The sequence below is a fragment of the Kogia breviceps genome, chromosome 15 (assembly GCF_026419965.1).
Source record: "Kogia breviceps isolate mKogBre1 chromosome 15, mKogBre1 haplotype 1, whole genome shotgun sequence".
Lineage (NCBI taxonomy): Eukaryota > Metazoa > Chordata > Mammalia > Artiodactyla > Physeteridae > Kogia > Kogia breviceps.
In genome coordinates this window covers 62,307,405-62,327,204 of record NC_081324.1, presented here as the reverse complement: position 1 = coordinate 62,327,204, position 19,800 = coordinate 62,307,405, and the positions used below count along the sequence as shown (strand labels likewise).

The following is a 19,800-nucleotide window of genomic DNA, read 5'->3' as shown; positions in this document are numbered from 1 at the left end:
TTTGGAAATAGCAGTTGGCGCCGCCCGGTTTCCCCGCCTGCCTGACGCGGCGGCCCGGGAGCGCGCGAGTCGAGCGGTCGCGGGCTCTCGCTCCGCTGCGGAGACGCTTCGGCGGCCGGGGCACCCGAAGGGGAGCCCAGCATGTCGTTACCTCCAGAGAAGGCGTCCGAGCTGAAGCAGCTCATCCACCAGCAGCTGAGCAAGGCGAGGCGAGGCGCGGCGGGGGCCGGGCTGGGGCGGGAGGCAAGTCCCGCGGAGCCGCGTCGAGCACGGCTGTGGGGCCGCAGGCCGTCGCTTCACTGGGGAGGTGGCGGCGGAGGGGCTGCCGGTGCTCTGGAGTGGAAGTGCTGTCGGTCCTCGGGGCTCAGCTGGGACCCCGCAGCAGCCGCCTCCCGCCCGCCGCGCGTCTGTGCCGAGTGTCGGCGTCTTTCAGCCCCGCCGTGATCCTGACACGGCACTGTGTCCCCCAGATTCATAAAGGGTCACTTAGTTAACTCACGGTCACATCTAAAAAGTTGAAAGCTGACATTTAGCCTTTGATCGTTTCCTGCAGGTCTCTGCTCTACTCTCAAAAGGCTGGTTTCGGTTGAGTGTTATTTGTGGGGAAATGCTAGCATATTTCTAGGATTTGTACCAAAAAATTCATCTTTAAAGTTTTTTTTCCTTTTAAAAACGTTATCTTTATTCTCAGTGAATTTCGGTGATAGTTTCACGTTTATTGTTACTTTAGATGTCTTTCTGAATTTAGTCTATCTACACTCTCATTATGATTATTTTTTTTGGGGGGGGGCGGGTCAGTATTTTAGAAAGGAGTTAGCTAGTTGGCAATCTTTGACTGATTTGTAACGTTGTAAGTCGTAATGCGAGTTTTCTGCATAGATGGATGTCCATGGCAGGATAAGAGAAATCCTTGCTGAAACCATACGGGAAGAACTGGCACCTGATCAACAACAGTTATCAACCGAAGATTTGATCAAAGCCCTTAGACGCCGGGGAATCATTGATGATGTGATGAAAGAACTTAATTTTGTTACTGTGAGTGATCTTTTAGAGGAAAAAATTTGAGAGTCTAAGTATATTCTCATGCTTACTGTTGCTCATAGGGTCCATATTTGGGACCTCTCCTTTTAGTAAAACTACTTTTAAAATAAGACCATTTTGTCTAGTAATATCCTTGTCTCAAGTATGAGCTACTCTACCCTTGAATGGAGCGGGTAGAATTATGCCTCAGTGAAACTGGAGTTATGGACCTGATTATTCCCTTTACAGTGAGAGTTTTTTCTCTTGTTATTTTCTAGGTCTGTAACTTTAAGTATATATATTAGTCAAATTAGTTCACTCCAACCTAATTCTTTTTTACTAATATTCTATAATTTTTCTAGATTAAGCTTATTTTTGAAATAAACACATTCTTTTGGTACTGTGTTTTCTAAGATGAACAAATTATCAGTTTCTTTAAGAAAATAATTGTCTGCATAAGAACCTTCAAATCTTTTCATACAAATAGGTCAGTAGTGAGGTGATAGCCTCTCAGTGCACAAATTAGTAAGTAGGTCTTGAAAATGAGGCAATAATGAGATACTGTGACCTCAATACCTAGGTAATATATTGTGAAAATTGGATGGACTTCATAATACACCAGGGAATAAGTGTTTTAGTACAGCATCCTTTTTTGGTTTTTGAGGTTTATAAACTCATTTGTTATAAAAATTGACCTAGTAACAGCTTCTGCTGTGTGAATGTGTCACTTCCTTATTAAAATCAGTTCTGTTCCTGGTGGAATCACAAGCCAGATGTTATATGAGGTTTGGAGAAAATTTAACCTTCTGTAAAGTGTTCAGAATTTGTTTTAGCATTCTGTGGACATGGCTTGAACATTAATTCCTTCGTGTTAGACTTTAGGAGTGACCAGTTGCATTACTGTTTTGGCAGGCTTTTCATTATTTTAACTATGCTAGGAAAGTAAGGACATTTTGAGGGGGTTTTATCCTGTCTACTTTTGGTTCAGTTCTTAGTCCCATTATTGGCATTTCCTTGCTTAACTATAATTTTTGTTTTCTAATTTGTTTTGATTTTTTTCTGCCATTCTAGGATAATGTTGATCAAGAACTCCCTTCCTCTCCAAAACAACCTGTTGGCTTTACTGATAAACAATCAACGTTGTTAAAAAAAAGTATGTGTATTTCCTTTTAATATTAATTTAGTTGTGGATAGTACTGCATATTGATGGGCTGTACTGTTTGGTATTTGATAAAAAACATTTCGATTTTTTTTCCAGAATGAAATACTTATATTTTTGTGATTAATCATCCAAAAAACTTAGATTCTATTTTGCATGAAGTATATCAGAAGATTTAATGTCTAGCTGGGTGGGTGGAAGCAAAAACAGGACCACCTGTTTCTCATATTTTATTAATATATCTTATATACAGCCTTGCTTTTTTAATGGCAGTGTAATTATCTAACAAGTATACTAGCTGAGTTGGTAATTGACTGAGTTGGTTTGTGGAGGTGAAGGAATGTTGGATAAGCAACTAAAAAATAAAGGTATCCTAAACCTTGGCTCTGACTCCTTTCTAGCTGAGAGAAAGTAGCCAGAGTGTAAATTCAGAAAAAGATACCGTATTAGGTATCTTTTCTTCAAGGGGTACACAGGGGCCTGGTATATAGTAAATATGTTACTCTTTATTTAGTCTTTGGTTTTATTTCTGTCAAGTTATTATTTCCTGTTGTCTTGATCACATTGCTTAAGTTAATTGGCAGTTTCCTCATATATATTGCTACACTTTACAGCTAATATTGATCCAACACGGAGGTATCTTTACCTTCAGGTTTTGGGTGGAAAAGCTTTCTTGGAACATCTGCAAGAACCTGAGCCTTTACCAGGACAAGCTTGTTCAACCTTTACTTTATGTTTACATTTTCGAAACCAACGTTTTCGTTCTAAACCTGTTCCATGTGCCTGTGAACCAGATTTTCATGATGGTTTTTTACTTGAAGTACACAGAGAAAATTTAGGTAAGGAGCAATAATAAATTGCCATTTAATTTTGTAAATCTTTGTTAGGTTTTATTGCAGTACAATTTCTGCAATAAACAACTTCTGCTTAAGGAGAGATTTATACTGGATGAATCTCCCAGTCTTTTGTTTTATTTTTTTTCCCTCTATGCTTTTTTCTACGTAAACTACTTATACCTACCTTCTTGCTTTATTTTTTGCAAATTAGTTTTCCCTGAATATTATTTTTTGAATGTTTTAATGGTTGGTTCTTTAGTAATAAAAATTTAAATGCTTGTTAAGTGGAGAATGAGACAGGATCCTCCTCATTTATGAAAGATGGTTAGATTTACGATGTCACGTAACTTTTACAATCAAAGTTTGGATGTGAATCTATTACTCATTTTTATGACTTTAAAATTATGATGCGTGATTACTGTAATTATTTCATATTGTTTCTTTCTGTAAAGGTATCTTACATATTTTAGTTGTCAATATCAAAATCTTTATAACATATTTGTAAACTTAACAGTTTTATAATTATATGTTCAGAATTTTAGATTACTGAGATGGCTAATGCACTACTAAAATTTTGTTATTTTTCACTCGGTGAAAAATGTTACCTTAATAAGGCAGTTAGTGGCTTAAATTGCTGGCTCCAAGGTGCTGGATCTTTCAGTTTTGTGTAGATAATACAGTGGTTGTTTGGTATAAAGGTATTTTATTCCTAAAATACCTTTATTAAAGGGGAATAATGGTACCTTTATTAAAGGGAAATATTAAAGGGGAATGTTGACATATTTGAAGGCCTTTTATTATGGTAGCATATATTATTTATGTACTTCTGAAGAGCAGACTTACCTCTTAGAGGTCAGAAAACACCAATATGCATTAAGTAACTAGGTAACTTGTCACAGTTCCACCAGTCCTCTCAAAAGTTAGTGATACAAATAGGACTGTGCTTTTATTCCCATTCTGTAGCATGCTTCCTGAGGCATTGCCAACTTGCTGTGTTTGATTTTATTTGTTTATTATTAGTATCCTTTTCAATGAAAGTAATCTTTTACGTTGGTCTAACTGGATATGTAATGTGGTATAATTTTTTTTGTTTATGTTGCTAGGTGATGGAACTAGAATGGCTGATTCAACAACAATGTTATCAATAAGTGACCCAGTTCATATGGTGCTAATCAAAACAGACATATTTGCCGAGACCACTTTGGTAGCATCCTATTTTCTTGAATGGCGATCGGTTTTGGGCTCAGAAAATGGAGTGACCAATCTTACTGTGGAACTTATGGGTGTAGGTATGATGATTAATATCACTGTTACCTTTTTATAGCCACAGTTGGTTTGTAAATACATTTTACATTTTAAAAATGCCTTTGTAAGCCAAGGGGGAAACGTGTAAAAAGAGTTTCATTGGAATTACAATTGGACTCCAGTATTATAGTTTTAGGAAATGTCTTGAGTAGTGTGAGTATAGAACTTCACAGTCACTCTGGCCTTGTCTAAAGGAAAAAAAGTTTTTTTCTGTGAGATGCATAAAGAAATCTTGACAGCTTTTTTCCTCCAAATTTATTTGCTATAAAGAAAGTTAAGGGCTTCCCTGGTGGCGCAGTGGTTGAGAATCCGCCTGCTGATGCAGGGGACACGGGTTCGTGCACTGGTCCGGGAAGATCCCACATGCTGCGGAGCGGCTGGGCCCGTGAGCCATGGCCACTGAGCCTGCGCGTCCGGAGCCTGTGCTCCGCAACGGGAGAGGCCACAGCAGTGAGAGGCCCGAGTACCACAAAAAAAAAAAAAAAAAAAGTTAAGATCCTTCACACACGCACGAACTCACTCACCCATACGTGACAACCTCCATCCTAGCACAGCCCAGAATACTGCGCATCCCATCAGTGCCAGGGCCTTCCTGTACCAGTGGTTCTTGCAGAACATGGAGTAGGTATTCTTCTAACCTTTTACAGGTGAGAAAGGGGCTCAAAGAAGGGCTAATTTGCTCAATGTCAGTATCAACGGTAGTATTGTTTGAGAACGGAGATGGTACCTGTCTTGTCACCATTGTTTTCCTGGACTCTTGCATGCTACCTGATATGTAATACATATTTGCTAATGGAATGAAAAACAAAATAAAACCTGCACTGTTTTAAACACTACATATTATGCAATTACTGGGTTGACCAAAAAGATCTTATGGAAAAACCTGGACGAACCTTTTGGCCGACCCAATACTTGTGGTATTGAAATTTGGTTACAGAGTTAAACTTGGCCAGTGGACAATAGAGCTTTAGTAATTTAGATTTTGATAAGTTAGAACCCAGAATACATTTTTTCCATAAGTAAATAGTAGGGAGAAAGCTCTATGTAGGAGATTTTTTAAAATATGTATTTATTTATTTATTTGGCTGTGCTGGGTCTTAGTTGCGGCATGCAGGATCTGGTTCCCTGAGCAGGGATTGAACCTGGGGCCCTTGCATTAGGAGTGCAGGGTCTTAACCACTGGACCACCAGGGAAGTCCCAGGATATTTATTCTCAAAAGAGTTACCTATTATTTGTTTTCAAATAGACCTAACACGATAGTCATAGAATGACCTGGAAATTTCTGATTCATCAAAGAAATATTAAATAGTTCTGGTGTGAAGTATATTTGTTCTCTAATTCTTTAGATCCAGGCATGGATTAAAAATTTGTACTCACATGTAATGTGAAAAATGGGAAGGGATAAATGGAAATTACTATATGTGACAATGTATAAATATTTTCTGAGAATGAAGTGTTAACAGTTGCTTTGTACTCAGCCGTAAAAAGGAATGAAATCGGGTCATTTGTAGAGACGTGGATGGACCTAGAGAGTGTCACACAGAGTGAAGTAAGCCAGAAAGAGGAAAACAAATATCGTGTAATAATGCATATATGCAGAATCTAGAAAAATGGTACAGATGATCTTATTTGCAAAGCAGAAATAAAGACACAGACATAGAGAACAAATGTATGGATACCAAGGGGGCGTGGGGTGGGAGGAACTGGGAGACTGGGATTGACATATATACATTATTGGTACTGAAAAAAAGAAGAAGAAAATAAACAGTTGCTTTGACTTTGTTTTTAATGAAGATAAAAATCAAGAATCATAAATTCTTTAGGTCTGAAAAGTCCTTTAAAATGTGATTTGGAAGCTAAGAAAATAGGTAATCTCCTTATAACTAGATAAAGGCCTTTGAACAAAATAAAAACTAGTTTGATTTGGTTCATTTTTAATATGAATATTAAAGATGATATTAAATATTATCTTTATTCCATGTAAGTGGTAAAGTACAAAAATTCTTAAATTATTTTGGTTAAACTTTGATTGACTAAATATATATAGTATTGAAACTTCTTAAGTTACATTTATTTACATTTACAGGCACAGAATCAAAAGTTTCTGTGGGAATTTTAAATATAAAACTTGAGATGTACCCACCACTCAATCAAACATTATCTCAGGAAGTAGTGAACACACAGGTAAATAATCCTGAATTTCTCTTCTTTGTGTGTGTGTTTTCATAATAGTATATTTACCTGTTAATTGTAGAAAGTGTTCTCTTTTTAGAAAATTATTTATTAGTTTTAAGCAAGAGAAGGACAATATGAATCATTATTAAAAAATTTTTGTCTGGGGTCAAAAATGGTGGCTCTGACTATTGTATGGAGACTGGATTGTCCTGGAAAGTGTGAGAACAGGGAGACCAGTTAGGAGCCCCTTACAGACAAGCAATGGTGGTGTTTTTGATTAGGGTACTGGTAACAGTGGAGGAAATGCAGAGATTTGTTACGTATTTGAAGTAAGTAATTAAGCAGAATGAATATAAATTGATATATATATTTTTAATTTCAAGCTTGCTTTGGAACGTCAGAAAACTGCAGAGAAAGAGCGGTTATTTCTTGTGTATGCTAAGCAGTGGTGGAGAGAATATTTGCAAATTCGACCCTCACACAATTCACGGCTGGTTAAGATTTTTGCACAGGTTTGTAAGTTGTATGAGAAAGCTTCACACCTGTATTTGAGATTTACTGTTGTAAATGTAAACTTCATTTAACTTGAATTTGTAAAATGTATTTATTTGAGATTTACTGTTGTAAATGTAAATTTCATTTAACTTGAATTTGTAAAATTTATTTATTCCAGACAAATGAAAGTTTATTTATAAAATAGAATGTTGATTTTGTAGTACTCTCCTACAGTAGTAAGTAGGTGAGTGACATAACACAATCTTTGTTTTATTTTGGTTTTCTTTTTCAGTTGTTTTTCTAAACCTTTTTTGAATATATTTGATTTAAACTAGATGAAAACTCATTTTGTTTAACTTGGGGTGTGTCCTTGATAGATACTTTGTACTAAATAATTAAGTACTGGGACACTTTGCAATTTATATATAAATTCAACTTTCATGTACAGAATTCAGAGCGTAGGCATGTATTTTTTTGTTAGGGTACTTTTTTTTTTTTTTTTTTTTTTTTTTGCGGTATGCGGGCCTCTCACTGTTGTGGCCTCTCCCGTTGCGGAGCACAGGCTCCGGACGCGCAGGCCTGGCGGCCATGGCTCACGGGCTTAGTTGCTCCGCGGCATGTGGGATCTTCCCGGACCAGGGCACGAACCCGTGTCTCCTGCATCGGCAGGCGGATTCTCAACCACTGCGCCACCAGGGAAGCCCTGTTAGGGTAGTCTTTAAGGCAAACAATATTACATGTAATAATTTTATTTAACCCAGGTCTCTAAGCTGGTGACCAGCAATATTTTACAGCATTTTAGTTATGTATCTCTGCCTCTATTGTTTATTTTTATTATAATTTTAAAATATTTATTTATTTTTATTTGGCTGTGCCAGGTCTTAGTTGGGCACGCGAGATCTTTAGTTGCAGCATGTGGGATCTAGTTCCCTAACCAGGGTTCAAACCTGGGTCCTTTGCATTGGGAGCGTGGAGTCTTAACTGCTGGACCTCCAGGGAAGTCCCTCTGCCTCTATTTTTTCTGTATCCTAAGCCCATTTTCTCTTATTAATGAACCAACATAAGATAAATGATCAGATCCATTTTTTTTTTTTTTTACAACTTCTGAGGAACCATTCAAATATTTTATGTGTATTCAGCCTCGAGCAGGTGCTTTCATATGAGTATAGTGTAGTACTTTGGGTAGTATTTCTCAGATCCTATACATTTGTCTAGCTTTAACCTACATTCCCTAGATTTTAGAACAGGCTAAAAATGGTTCAGTTTCTAGATGAGGAGCTTGAGAATGGGAAACCTAGTTGACTGGTGGTGGAAATGCGGGAAGTGGCTTCTGACTTTCCAATAGCGTTGTCTATACGTTGAATGACTGGGCAGGTGATGTTAGGACAAGGGTGAAGAGAAACCAGTTGAGGTATAACTGGCTCCCTGCTGTCTATATAGTCTGGGATGTGGTTATTCACTGCCCTGTGGAATCCCGGACCAGAGAGGGGACCTGCATAGGGAGGGAGGGAGGAAGTGGATCGGAGAAATGGCACACGGAAGAGGTGAATAATGTCCTGTTGTGTATACATACACACCACACCTTCTTTATCCATTCATCCCTTGACGGACACTTAGGTGTTTCCCTAATTTGGCCGTTGTGAATAATGCTGCAGTGACCTGGGATGGGTGTGTAGGTATCTGTTTGAGATGCTGATTTCAGTTGCTTTGGATGTACATCCAGGAGTGGGATTGCTGGGTCATACGATGGTTTAAGTTCTTACTGTCACAGGCTTTGGAGTCAGATGGCTCAGTGTTTGAATCCTGGCTCTGTTGTGTAATAGCTGTAGCTTCAGTTTCTTTAACTTTATTTATTTTTTATTTTATTTATTTATTTTTGGCTGCGTCTTCATTGCTGTGTGCCGGCTTTCTCTAGTTGCAGCGAGCGGGGGCTGTTCTTCGTTGCAGTGTGCGGGCTTCTCATTGTGGTGGCTTCTCTAGTTGCAGAGCACAGGCTGTAGGTGTGCGGGCTTCAGTAGTTGTGGCACGAGGGCTCAGTAGTTGTGGCACATGGGCTTAGTTGCTCTGCGTGTAGCTTCAGTTTCTTTATCGATGAAATGAAAATAATAAGATGTTATGAGGATTAACAGAAAAATTGCATGAACAACACTCAGCAGCCTAGTGCTACATGTAAGGTGAGCACTTGAGAAGTGGTGTCCAGAATTACTTTCTTTCATTAATGTATTCTAAGAAAAAATGTTAAAATTGGGAATGATTCACCTGTCATTACAGATAATGTTTTCCCCTTCTCCTCCAGGATGAAAATGGGATAAATAGACCAGTCTGTTCTTATGTTAGACCACTTCGAGCTGGGAGGCTTCTGGATACTCCAAGGCAAGCAGCAAGATTTGTTAATGTCCTTGGTTATGAAAGAGCCCCTGTTATCGGAGGAGGAGGTAAACAGGAACAGTGGTGCACTCTGCTGGCCTTTCTCTGTAGAAACAAGGTATCCTACACACATAATAGAGCTAAAAACAAGTACATCATAGTTATTGTGAGTTTATGGTGTATTTGTAAAAGAATTAACTTCGGAAAAAAGTACGTATTGTCAATTTGAACTAGTCAGGGTCTTGTTTTCATCATTTTCCTTAACATTTAAATGTCAGTACATTAAAAAAAAAATCTTTATTTTCTCATGTAATTTGTTATTTAACATAATGTGGTTTTTGTGAGGTGTAGGGACCTACAAGTACTATAGTGTCAGAAACCAAGGTGGAGAGGTAAACAGTGAATTAATAGCACCAAGACCAGAACCATGGTCTCTTAGTACTATTCATGGGTTAAAATTTGCTTAGATGGTACTTTTCTTTTTTTAAAGAGAAAATGGCAGTTACAAAATGAATATGGAAAAAAATGTTGGATTTCACGGTATTTAGTTTCAAATATAAGTATATATTTAAGAATTTGTATATATATATTGATGTTGAATGTAAATGAATTGATTTCAGTAAACGAATTTTATATTTTATGATATATTTTCTAATTTTCTGTGTTCTAAAAATTTTGATGATATTATGAAAACAAGACTATATTTAGCATTCCAACTCTGTTGAAACACAACAGAAAAAATAAATTTCTTTAATGTATTATTGTTTTGAAATAATTTTTAGTCTGAAGTTGTGTAAATAGTACATATGGGTATTCACAAGGCAAAGCTTATACATTGGAAGAAACCATTTAGATTAGAGATTGATTTGTCAATTGGAAAGATTTTTAAAGATAATTGAAAACAGTTAAACATTACTTATCAAAAAAATTATTTTGATTTATTCCCAAATTGTAGTTCCCAGAAGTTGTATGTATGGATTTAAACTTAAAATAAAAATTTCAAATATAGTAGGAATGGTACATATTTTAAATTATTATCTAAATAATTCTTTTGTAAAACAAATAATCACCCCCCTTGATTTTCTGTTTTATTTTCTTTACCTGAGTTTATTTGAAGAGATGGCACAGCTTGACTTAGAAGTTTGAAAATTATTTAAAATATTTTTCTTGCACAAACAATAGCTTTACAACAGTAAAGGTGAAATTTCACCCATAATTCTATTTTTCATCTATCTTTATATTTTTATGTTTCTCTCCTGTGTGTATATGATTTTTTCCATAATTATAATTGATATAGATAAAATTTTGTGCCCTGCTTTTATAAATTAGCATTATGCTTTGAACATTTTCCTATGTGTTGCTACAGTCATTATGATCTCCACCTTTTAATGGCTGAATAAAGTTTTCATGAGTTGATATACAAAATCTACTTAACTGTTTTGCTGTCATAGGATCTGTTTTGCCATCATAGGACTGTTTCTTTTGGCCAAGTTAGGCTTGCTTCCAATTTTTTTGATATCACTGTGAATGAATTTTTGCATTGAATGTCTTTGGTTGTATTGTTATTTTTCTTTTGAAATTTTTTTTTTTTTTTTTTTTTTTTTTTTGCGGTACACGGGCCTCTCAACTGTTGTGGCCTCACCTGTTGCGGAGCACAGGCTCCGGATGCACAGGCTCAGCGGCCATGGCTCATGGGCCTAGCCGGCATGTGGGATCTTCCCGAACCGGGGCATGAACCCATGTCCCCTGCATCAGCAGGCGGACTCTCAACCACTGCACCACCAGGGAAGCCCTGAAATTTTTTTCTAATACAAAATCTCATGTATAGAAATAACTGGGTCTAAAAGGTTGGATATTATATTTTTCAAAAGTCAATTTAACGATTATAAGATGCTATTTGTTTTATTATTGTTAATTAAAAGACAGCAGTGTAGAGCCACTAATGCAAAATTTTGGGGGAAAGAAATCATCCCTCATTCTAACACTGAACTCGATAGTTATTTTTGCTTTTGTATATTACCTGTAGTCCTACACTTAAATATATATCTTCATATAATTATAACCTTACTGTTTAATTAATTTTAATACTTTTTTCACAGAAAATGTCAGATATTTTCTATTATTTTTGTTGTTTCATAACTTTTTAAAATTGTGAAAGTAATATAACATTATCAAAGAGTTTAGACAAGAGAAGGGGAAACTATATGTATATTAATCTACACTAATTGTAGCTATTGTTGGTGTTCTGTTCTTATATCCAATCATTTTTTTCTATGTATGTATTTCCTTAAAATAATCATGTATAGATACTTTAGTTCATTGTTTTAATTTAAGTTTGAGTGTTTTCCCATTTATTTTCATTTCCTACTATATGATTTGTCAGCTTGTGTGTTCATGCCCTTTAGCTATTTCTCTTTAATTGGTACTGCTTTTCTTTCTATGTTGTATGAGTTCTTTATAAACTTTGGAATCTTGAAGTGTACATATTATGACTATCAGATTTGTAGGCACTGACTTCGTAAAATAGGTGCTTTTAAAATTTTTTATGTTCTTTTTTCTCCTCATTGTTTTAGCTTAACACTGGACTAATGATTAAAAGTGAAAATTTAATAATACTTTTTAATTGCAATTTTGTATTTAAATATTTAAAGAGGAAACAATATGAAAGAGTAAATAGTTAATTTTACTTCCTTTCATTTCCAGGGAGACTGTGAAGACCATGCCAACCTCCTGTGCAGCCTCCTTCTCGGATATGGGCTGGAAGCCTTTGTCTGTGTCGGGACAAAGGCCAAGGGAGTGCCCCATGCGTGGGTTATGACGTGTGGGACTGATGGAACCATCACTTTTTGGGAGAGTTTAACAGGACACAGGTTTGTCAACTAAGTTTATAAGGATATTAACATGAAGGTGAAAATGTTGTAAACTATAGGTTCTTTGTATTGATGATAGTCGAAGACACGTATTGATAATTTTGGTTATGTAAAAAATTACTGGGCTTCCCTTTTGGCTCAGTGGTTGGGGGTCCACCTGCCGATGTGGGGGGCGCGGGTTTGTGCCCCGGTCCGGGAGGATCCCGCGTGCTGCGGAGCGGCTGGGCCCGTGGGCTGTGGCCACTGGACCTGTGCGTCCGGAGCCTGTGCTCCACAGCAGGAGAGGCCGCAGCAGTGAGAGGCCCGCATACCACAAAAAAAAAAAAAAAAAAAAAAAATTACTTCAAGTAAGATAGCTAGGAAATAAACTCTAAGAAAATTTGTACACCTAAAATGTTCTTTACCAACATGGTATTAATAAAAAATAAATTATGTTTATTTTAAATTTTGTGTAATTGGCTTATGTTTTTTCTTTTCTTTTCTTTTTTTTTTTTGGCTGTGCATGCCACATGGCATGCGGGATCTTAGTTCCCCGAGAAGGGATCAAACCCGCGCCCCCTGCAGTGGAAGTGTGGAGTCTTAACCACTGGACCACCAGGGATGTCCCGGCATATGTTTTTCCTGATGATCTCCCTAAGCCTAAAAATAAATACAAGTTGTAAATCATTTCTTTTGAAAATTTGATGTGGTTACCAACTCTGTGTTGGTAAATCCACTGTACTTTTTTTCAGTGTCATCATATTTTTAAAGAGTGAAATGTTCCCTCCTTCCTGGAACATTCTCTTCCTTAGCTTCTCTCGTAGCACTGTGTTTCAGTTTTCATTATTCCTCTTTGGCTGTTCTCTGTTTTCCTTCATTTTATCTTCAAATGTGGGAGTTTTGAAGGCACAGCCCTGGGCCCTCTTCTCATTTTCCTGGGTTTTCTTTTTCCTTCGTTGATAATTATTTTAGTTAGTTGTACCTAAAAATGTGTAACCATTATTTGGTTATCTGATAAATGTTTTTGATCTTAATGCTATACACAGAATATGTTCTTGTGTTAAAGGAATAAAATTGGTTCTATATCATAAGATGTGCCATACAATTAACATAGAGTAATCAAATTGTGGAAATAGAAGAAGGAAGAACAAGTATTAAACTATAGTCCAGGGAAATAGTTATGACCTTAAGTGTTAGAATAATTTTTTTCCTCAATAAGCTGCTGTTGTCTTAATTTTTAAGTTCTTATTATATAAAATTATGATTAACCTTTTTTAGGTACCTCCACAAACCTACCAATCCTGATGAACCTTCAGCTGCTGAACAGCCCAAACCGTTGTACCCGTATCGAACAATCGGTTGTGTTTTCAATCATCAGATGTTCCTGGGAAACTGTCAGCCCTCTGACTCAGTAGAAAGCTGTGTGTTTGATTTGAATGATGAGTCCAAATGGAAACCCATGAGTGAGGAAGCAATTAAATCCGTGTGTGCGCCAGGGGCCACCACGTCGCTCCCTCCCTTCCCTCCGCTGTGTGCATCCACGATCGATGCTTCGGTAACAAGCAATGAAATTGAAATGCAGCTCAGGCTACTCGTGTCGGAACACAGGAAGGTAATTAACACTGACGTTTGTGCTTTCATGCAGTTTTTTCATTTGTTTATGTATTTAATAATTTTTTTGGGGGGGGCATGTAATTTCATTCATTTTTTTCCAGGTTTGTTTAGTTTGTTTTGTTTTTCTATTACATTAAAGTAGGTAGATGTAAGATGGTATCCTCATTGTGTCTTTAATTTGCATTTCCCTGATTACTAATGAGATCAAACTTCTTATTAGTCATTTAGATTTCTTTTGTAAAGGGCCTTAAAGGAGACATAAAAAGAACTAATCATAAAGGAAAAGGTTAGTATATTTTAAGAACTTATGTTCATCAAAAGAAATCATTAAGAGAGTTAAAAAGCAGCCTTGGAGTGGGAAAAGTTATTTGCCACACATATAACCAGCAAAAGACTAGAGTCCAAAACTTCTACAGAGGATTGATTTCTAATTCACCTTTAGGGATTCCCTAGTAGACTCCCCACCTTGGGTGAGCCCTGATACTCATGTTCCTTGAGACCATCAAAGGCAAGCTGATTATCAAGTATGTTCTCTGGGCTCCCAATTACTCTTTTTTTTTTTTTTTTTTTTTTTTTTTTTTTTTTTTTGCTGTATGCGGGCCTCTCACTGCTGTGGCCTCTCCCGTTGTGGAGCACAGGCTCCGGACGCGCAGGCCCAGCGGCCATGGCTCACGGGCTTAGGTGCTCCGCGGCATGTGGGATCTTCCCGGACCAGGGCACGAACCCGTGACCCCTGCATCGGCAGGCGGATTCTCAACCACTGCGCCACCAGGGAAGCCCCCAATTACTCTTAATTTGGCCTCTAAAATCTTACCTACTTGCCAACTCCTCAAAGCATTTAGGAATATGTTTTGGGAAGTATTTAACGTGACATCTGTAGTGTGTATGCAGCAATAGGTGGGTCAGGGCCCCAGCTCACTGCACTGCTGGAAGCCAAAGCCCCTGCCTTGTGCCCTCCATTGCTTGTATTGCTTTTTAGTTTTCTTAGCTCCTGTTCACAAATAAAACCGATATTTTATTACATTATAAGAGTTACTTTGTATAGAAAAAGAAAACAAAACTGAGCTGGATGCTATTGATGATCACTAGCTAAGTTAATGGTGTCTGTAAACCAGCAAGTGGGATTTCGAGGAAAAATATAGGTGATCATAGACCTTGGAATCACTTGAAACCAGTTGTAACTGAATGTGAAATTAGACCTGTTATGATAATCAAAATATTTAGAATTTTGAGTTTGTTTGTAACATTTTAAGAAAATCACGTGTCTAGATAGCAATAGTTCATTTGATGTTATAAATGACATTAGAATTGCCTTCAACATGTTTTAAGTTCCTTGAGGGCCTAAAGCCTGTGCTCTTCGGTACCTTTTACAGAATAAATGCTTGGTAAATATATGAGTTTAATTATATATGCAATTTGTTTGTTGACTTTTCTCCCATACTACAGTTGAATTTATGGTGGGTGCAATCAAATTAAGCAGATTCAATCTTGCTAAACTCTTTGAAGTTAAGTAAAATGTGACCTCAGAATTCAGTGACACAGTGTCTTCTGCAGTAGGATGATTCCTTATGGTCTTGTGGATATTAAGGAAGTACAGGATTTGGAGCCTTCACTTACATCATTGCATTGGCCGATTTTTGTTGATTCTCTAAGAAGTAAAACCTGATACCTGTGGTTTCTTTTATAATTTTTACTTCTGTGTATCCTTATAATAATAGGAAGTTAAGAAAGTTATGACAGGTTTTAAAAAATCTTTTGGCATATATTAAAATAATCAATTATTAAAATAATCAATAAAATAATCAGTTTCCCTTTTGATTGTTGTAGGATCTTGGCCTCACTACTGTTTGGGAAGACCAGCTTTCCTATCTCTTATCACCAGCTCTGGCATCTTATGAATTTGAGCGTACAACCAGTATATCTGCAGGCAATGAAGAATTTCAGGATGCTATTAGGAGGGCTGTACCTGATGGTCACACATTTAAAGGGTTCCCGATACACTTTGTGTATAGAAATGCACGGCGCGCCTTTGCCACATGCCTTCGGTAGGTGGATTGTGACATCATAGATGTTTCTGACTTAATCTCAGCCATCAGTATGGTTCTCATTTAGGAATGACTTCAGAGTCACACAGGCAGCTCTTATGATGTATCCTCTTGCCACATGTTGTGATTCATTAGGACTGGAATGTAGCTCTAGAGAGTTCGGGATAATTTTCCCAGTGGGTTTGGTGCAATCTAGTTGAGGATCACTGATCTTATCTAGCGTCACTTAAAAAATTTACAGACTATGAGGAAACAGTTTATAATTTGAATAGTTTTACCAAAATTACAGAGCCATTGGTAGCAGAGACAGGATTTTTAAAAATCATTTTTTTAACATCTTTATTGGAGTATAATTGCTTTACAATGGTGTGTTAGTTTCTGCTGTATAACAGAGTGAACCAGCTATACGTATACATATATCCCTGTATCGCCTCCCTCTTGCGTCTCCCTCCCACCCTCCCTATCCCTAAAAATCATTTTAAATACTGACTTTCTTGGGAATAGGAAAGTAAAACCTAAATTCATTTCTTAATTGAATACATTTTCTTTCTTCTGTAGGTCTCCTTTCTGTGAAGAAATAATCTGTTGCCGTGGAGACCAGGTGCGACTGGCAGTTCGTGTCCGAGTGTTTACTTACCCTGAATCTGCATGTGCTGTTTGGATCATGTTTGCTTGTAAATATCGCTCGGTACTATAGGACTAACTAACATTGCTATAAGAATATACCTGTATTTTATTGGAATTTTACACGTCGTATTGATACATTACTAGCTGTTTACAGGTTCATTATTTTAAAAATCACAGTCTGGCTTGGATGTCATATTTCACTTTTGTATATACCTAATAATGTTTGAAAAAAATCATGATGTGTGTATTTAAAAATTAAGGATAAAAAACTTACATAAATCTGAGTGGAAGTTAGTATAAATTAAGTGTGTATCCTATTTTAATAAATGCTACTTTGTTTATAGGTAGTCAGTAGTTTAAATATGAATATAAAATTTACTCAGTTTTCTTTACATTAACAGGTAATCAGAAAGTTATTTGTCTAAGGGTTTGAGCCATAGTAAAATTAATATGATTATTTTTCATAGATTAATGGGAATATTTTATATAAGTTAGGAGACTTTAACTTCACAACAGATTTATTTATTGCATAGGTGAAAATACATTTTGATGAATTTACCACTTTTGTGGTGTTTACCCATAACCATAGGGATATTTGTGACTTTCCAGAGAGTTATGGGAAGATTTGGATGCAGGAGCAGGGAAAAAACTAGTACCAGAAAAGCATAAATATTAGTAACAAAACAAACTGCACTTGAAAGTACACAAATAATTTATAAATATTTGTTAGTTTGATTCATTATAAAAGTGAATTGGGTATTTTAGAAAAAATTTATCATACCCTTTTGTTATGATGTTGAGAAATTGTTTTCTGTAATTGATACTGGCAGTCTATTGCTGGCTGATTTTCTGTGGTCAGAGGATTCATTACTAGCCTCTCATGGAGTCCATCTTCTGAAACCACAGTTTGTGGTAAAAACATCGATGTATATGTGACAAATCTAAATCAGAATTGTGTGTGAGGCCACTGAAAAATAAGCCTCTGTGAGCGTCTCCATGTGGATGTTTGATTTTAAATTGAGCACAGTGAGTGTTGAAGAAAGAGGCTGTAGCAGTTTGACTGTAAGAAGCTGCCTGATGGATTACTTTGCAGGTCCGTCAGCCTCTGCACAGCTCTCGGTTCAGTTCCTTCTCCCGCTGGGCTTCTTAGGAAAGTGACTGTGTACTGTTGGCTGTGCAAGTTATTCTTTTCATCACTTTAATTCACCATCACAAATAAGATGATTTAATGTTTTAAAAAATAAAACCTAAAGATATCCTAAAATTTACTTTTTGTTTTATTTTTACGTATGATAACTATTTATGATTTCACTTGTTTAAAAGGTCTGAAAATATCCCTCCTGTATCAATTTTTATTGAAAACGATCAGGAGTTTCTTGAGAGACTGACATGACTTTAGAGGATTAGCGAGATATGAGTTAGACTTTTACTCTGTTGCTGCAGTTACTCACAAAGCTATTGACAGAGAAAGTGTCTTGTAGTTTTCAACTTCTGGAACAAACTCTTTATGAGGCACATACTAAGAGGCAGATTGTATAATATATGAGATCAAGGCTGTGTTGTCTTTGAGGCTGGGCTTTCTGTCTTATTGTGCCAGAGCAACACAGGTACTTATAATGCGCCTTTGGTGTAAATTCTAAAATAAATTTCCTTTTTATGCACTTTAATAGAGTCTGGCATGAATTAATATTTTCCTTAAAAGATGGTTTATTTCCAAATATTATTTCAGTCCTTTTATCACTAGAATTCTGCTATTCTTCTTACTAATAATTTTTCATTTTAAAAATTAAATTTACCTTGTATATTTAGCTCTGTCATAAAAATTGTTTTTCTATTAAAATTGTAAACTTTTTAAAATATAATGCTTCTGTTGTGTTCTTTTAAAAAATATTTATTTATTTATATATTTATTTGGTTGTGCTGGGTTGTTTTTTTTTTAACATCTTTATTGGAGTATAATTGCTTTACAGTGGTGTGTTAGTTTCTGCTTTATAACAAAGTGAATCAGCTATACATATACATATATCCCCATATCTCCTCCCTCTTGTGTCTTCCTCCCACCCTCCCTATCCCACCCCTCTAGTTGGTCACAAAGCACCGAGCTGATCTCCCTGTGCTATGCGGCTGCTTCCCGCTAGCTATCTATTTTATATTTGGTAGTATATATAAGTCCATGCTACTCTCTCACTTCGTCCCGTGCTGGGTCTTAAGTAGCGGGAGGTGGGCTCCTTTAGTTGCAACTCACCAGCACCTTAGTTGCAGCAGGTGGGCTCCTTAGTTGTGGCATGCGAACTCTTACTTATGGTATGTATGCAAGTGGGATCTTGTTCCCTGGCCAAGGATTGAACCTGGGCCCCCTGCATTGGGAGCGCAGAGTCTTAACCACTGCACCACCAGGGGAGTCCCTAATGTGTTCTTTTTGACGATATGTGCACTAACGTAGTTCTCTCTACATATGTAATATATAATAGGTATATTTATTTCATAGAATATCAGAAACCTAGAAACTTCATTAGTCAAGCATGAACTTGTTGAATAAAACTTAACTAAATTCAGTTTCAACTAACTGAACACTCCAGGTGCCTTTAAGGTATTTTCTAGTATTGAGGAATATACATTTTTAGCTATGATCTGCAAAAGCATCTATAACCTGGCAGTTCTGGAAGGTACACACATTTGAAACCCATTTTTCTACTTCTTAACAAAGATAAGAGTTGAGCCAAATGAACTGAAGGCTTATGTCTGAAAATAGTATATCTCATAAAGTAGTATCCTGTGCCAGATATCTCACCATTGGAAGACATTAGTTATGAACCATGAATTGCTTAAGCTAATTCAAACTTATGGTTTCATGCTCTACTAAACAAGAAAATAGCTTAAGTTAGACTACAGTTTGCAGTTTCATAATTTTTTTTTTAACTCAGGTAACAATTTTGTACTTTCTACTTAAGTAGATAAGTATAGGAGTTAGATCTGTTTTTTGTTTATTTGTTTTTGGCTGTGTTGGGTCTTCATTTCTGTGCAAGGGCTTTCTCTAGTTGTGGCCAGTGGGGGCCGCTCTTCATCACAGTGCGCGGGCCTCTCACTGTCGTGGCCTCTCTTGTGGAGCACAAACTCCAGACGCTCAGGCTCAGTAGTTGTGGCTCACGGGCCTAGTTGCTCCGCGGCATGTGGGATCTTCCCAGACCAGGGCTCGAACCCGTGTCCCCTGCACTGGCAGGCAGACTCTCAACCACTGCGCCACCAGGGAAGCCCAGATCTGTTTTTTAACATGTACCTACACGTTATACCAATGAAAGTAGCATTG

The 19,800-nt window shown here is 36.9% G+C and overlaps 1 protein-coding gene and 1 non-coding gene across 2 annotated transcripts; one reads left to right on the top strand and one right to left on the bottom strand.

Annotated features, from left to right (window-relative positions):
* The first annotated feature begins 16 nt into the window (after positions 1–16).
* CEP76 (centrosomal protein 76) lies at positions 17–18,154 on the top strand. Its single transcript, XM_059039872.2, has 12 exons — positions 17–204; positions 880–1,035; positions 2,092–2,173; positions 2,794–3,018; positions 4,119–4,304; positions 6,408–6,505; positions 6,880–7,008; positions 9,288–9,476; positions 12,062–12,228; positions 13,486–13,819; positions 15,649–15,866; positions 16,425–18,154. Exons 1-12 carry the CDS (start codon positions 142–144, stop codon positions 16,561–16,563), a joined length of 1,986 nt encoding a protein of 661 aa, XP_058895855.1. The 5' UTR covers positions 17–141; the 3' UTR covers positions 16,564–18,154.
* TRNAR-CCU (transfer RNA arginine (anticodon CCU)) lies at positions 5,442–5,514 on the bottom strand. The gene has a single exon. It is a non-coding gene; the product is annotated as a tRNA-Arg (tRNA).
* Positions 18,155–19,800: the final 1,646 nt, after the last annotated feature.

Excerpts from the sequence above, each read along its gene's own strand:
- CEP76 (XM_059039872.2), top strand. The coding sequence starts at position 142 with ATGTCGTTACCTCCAGAGAAGGCGTCCGAGCTGAAGCAGCTCATCCAC. Across the intron at positions 3,019-4,118 it reads AGTACACAGAGAAAATTTAG|GTGATGGAACTAGAATGGCT; the intron begins GTAAGGAGCAAT and ends TTATGTTGCTAG. Across the intron at positions 4,305-6,407 it reads TGTGGAACTTATGGGTGTAG|GCACAGAATCAAAAGTTTCT; the intron begins GTATGATGATTA and ends TTACATTTACAG.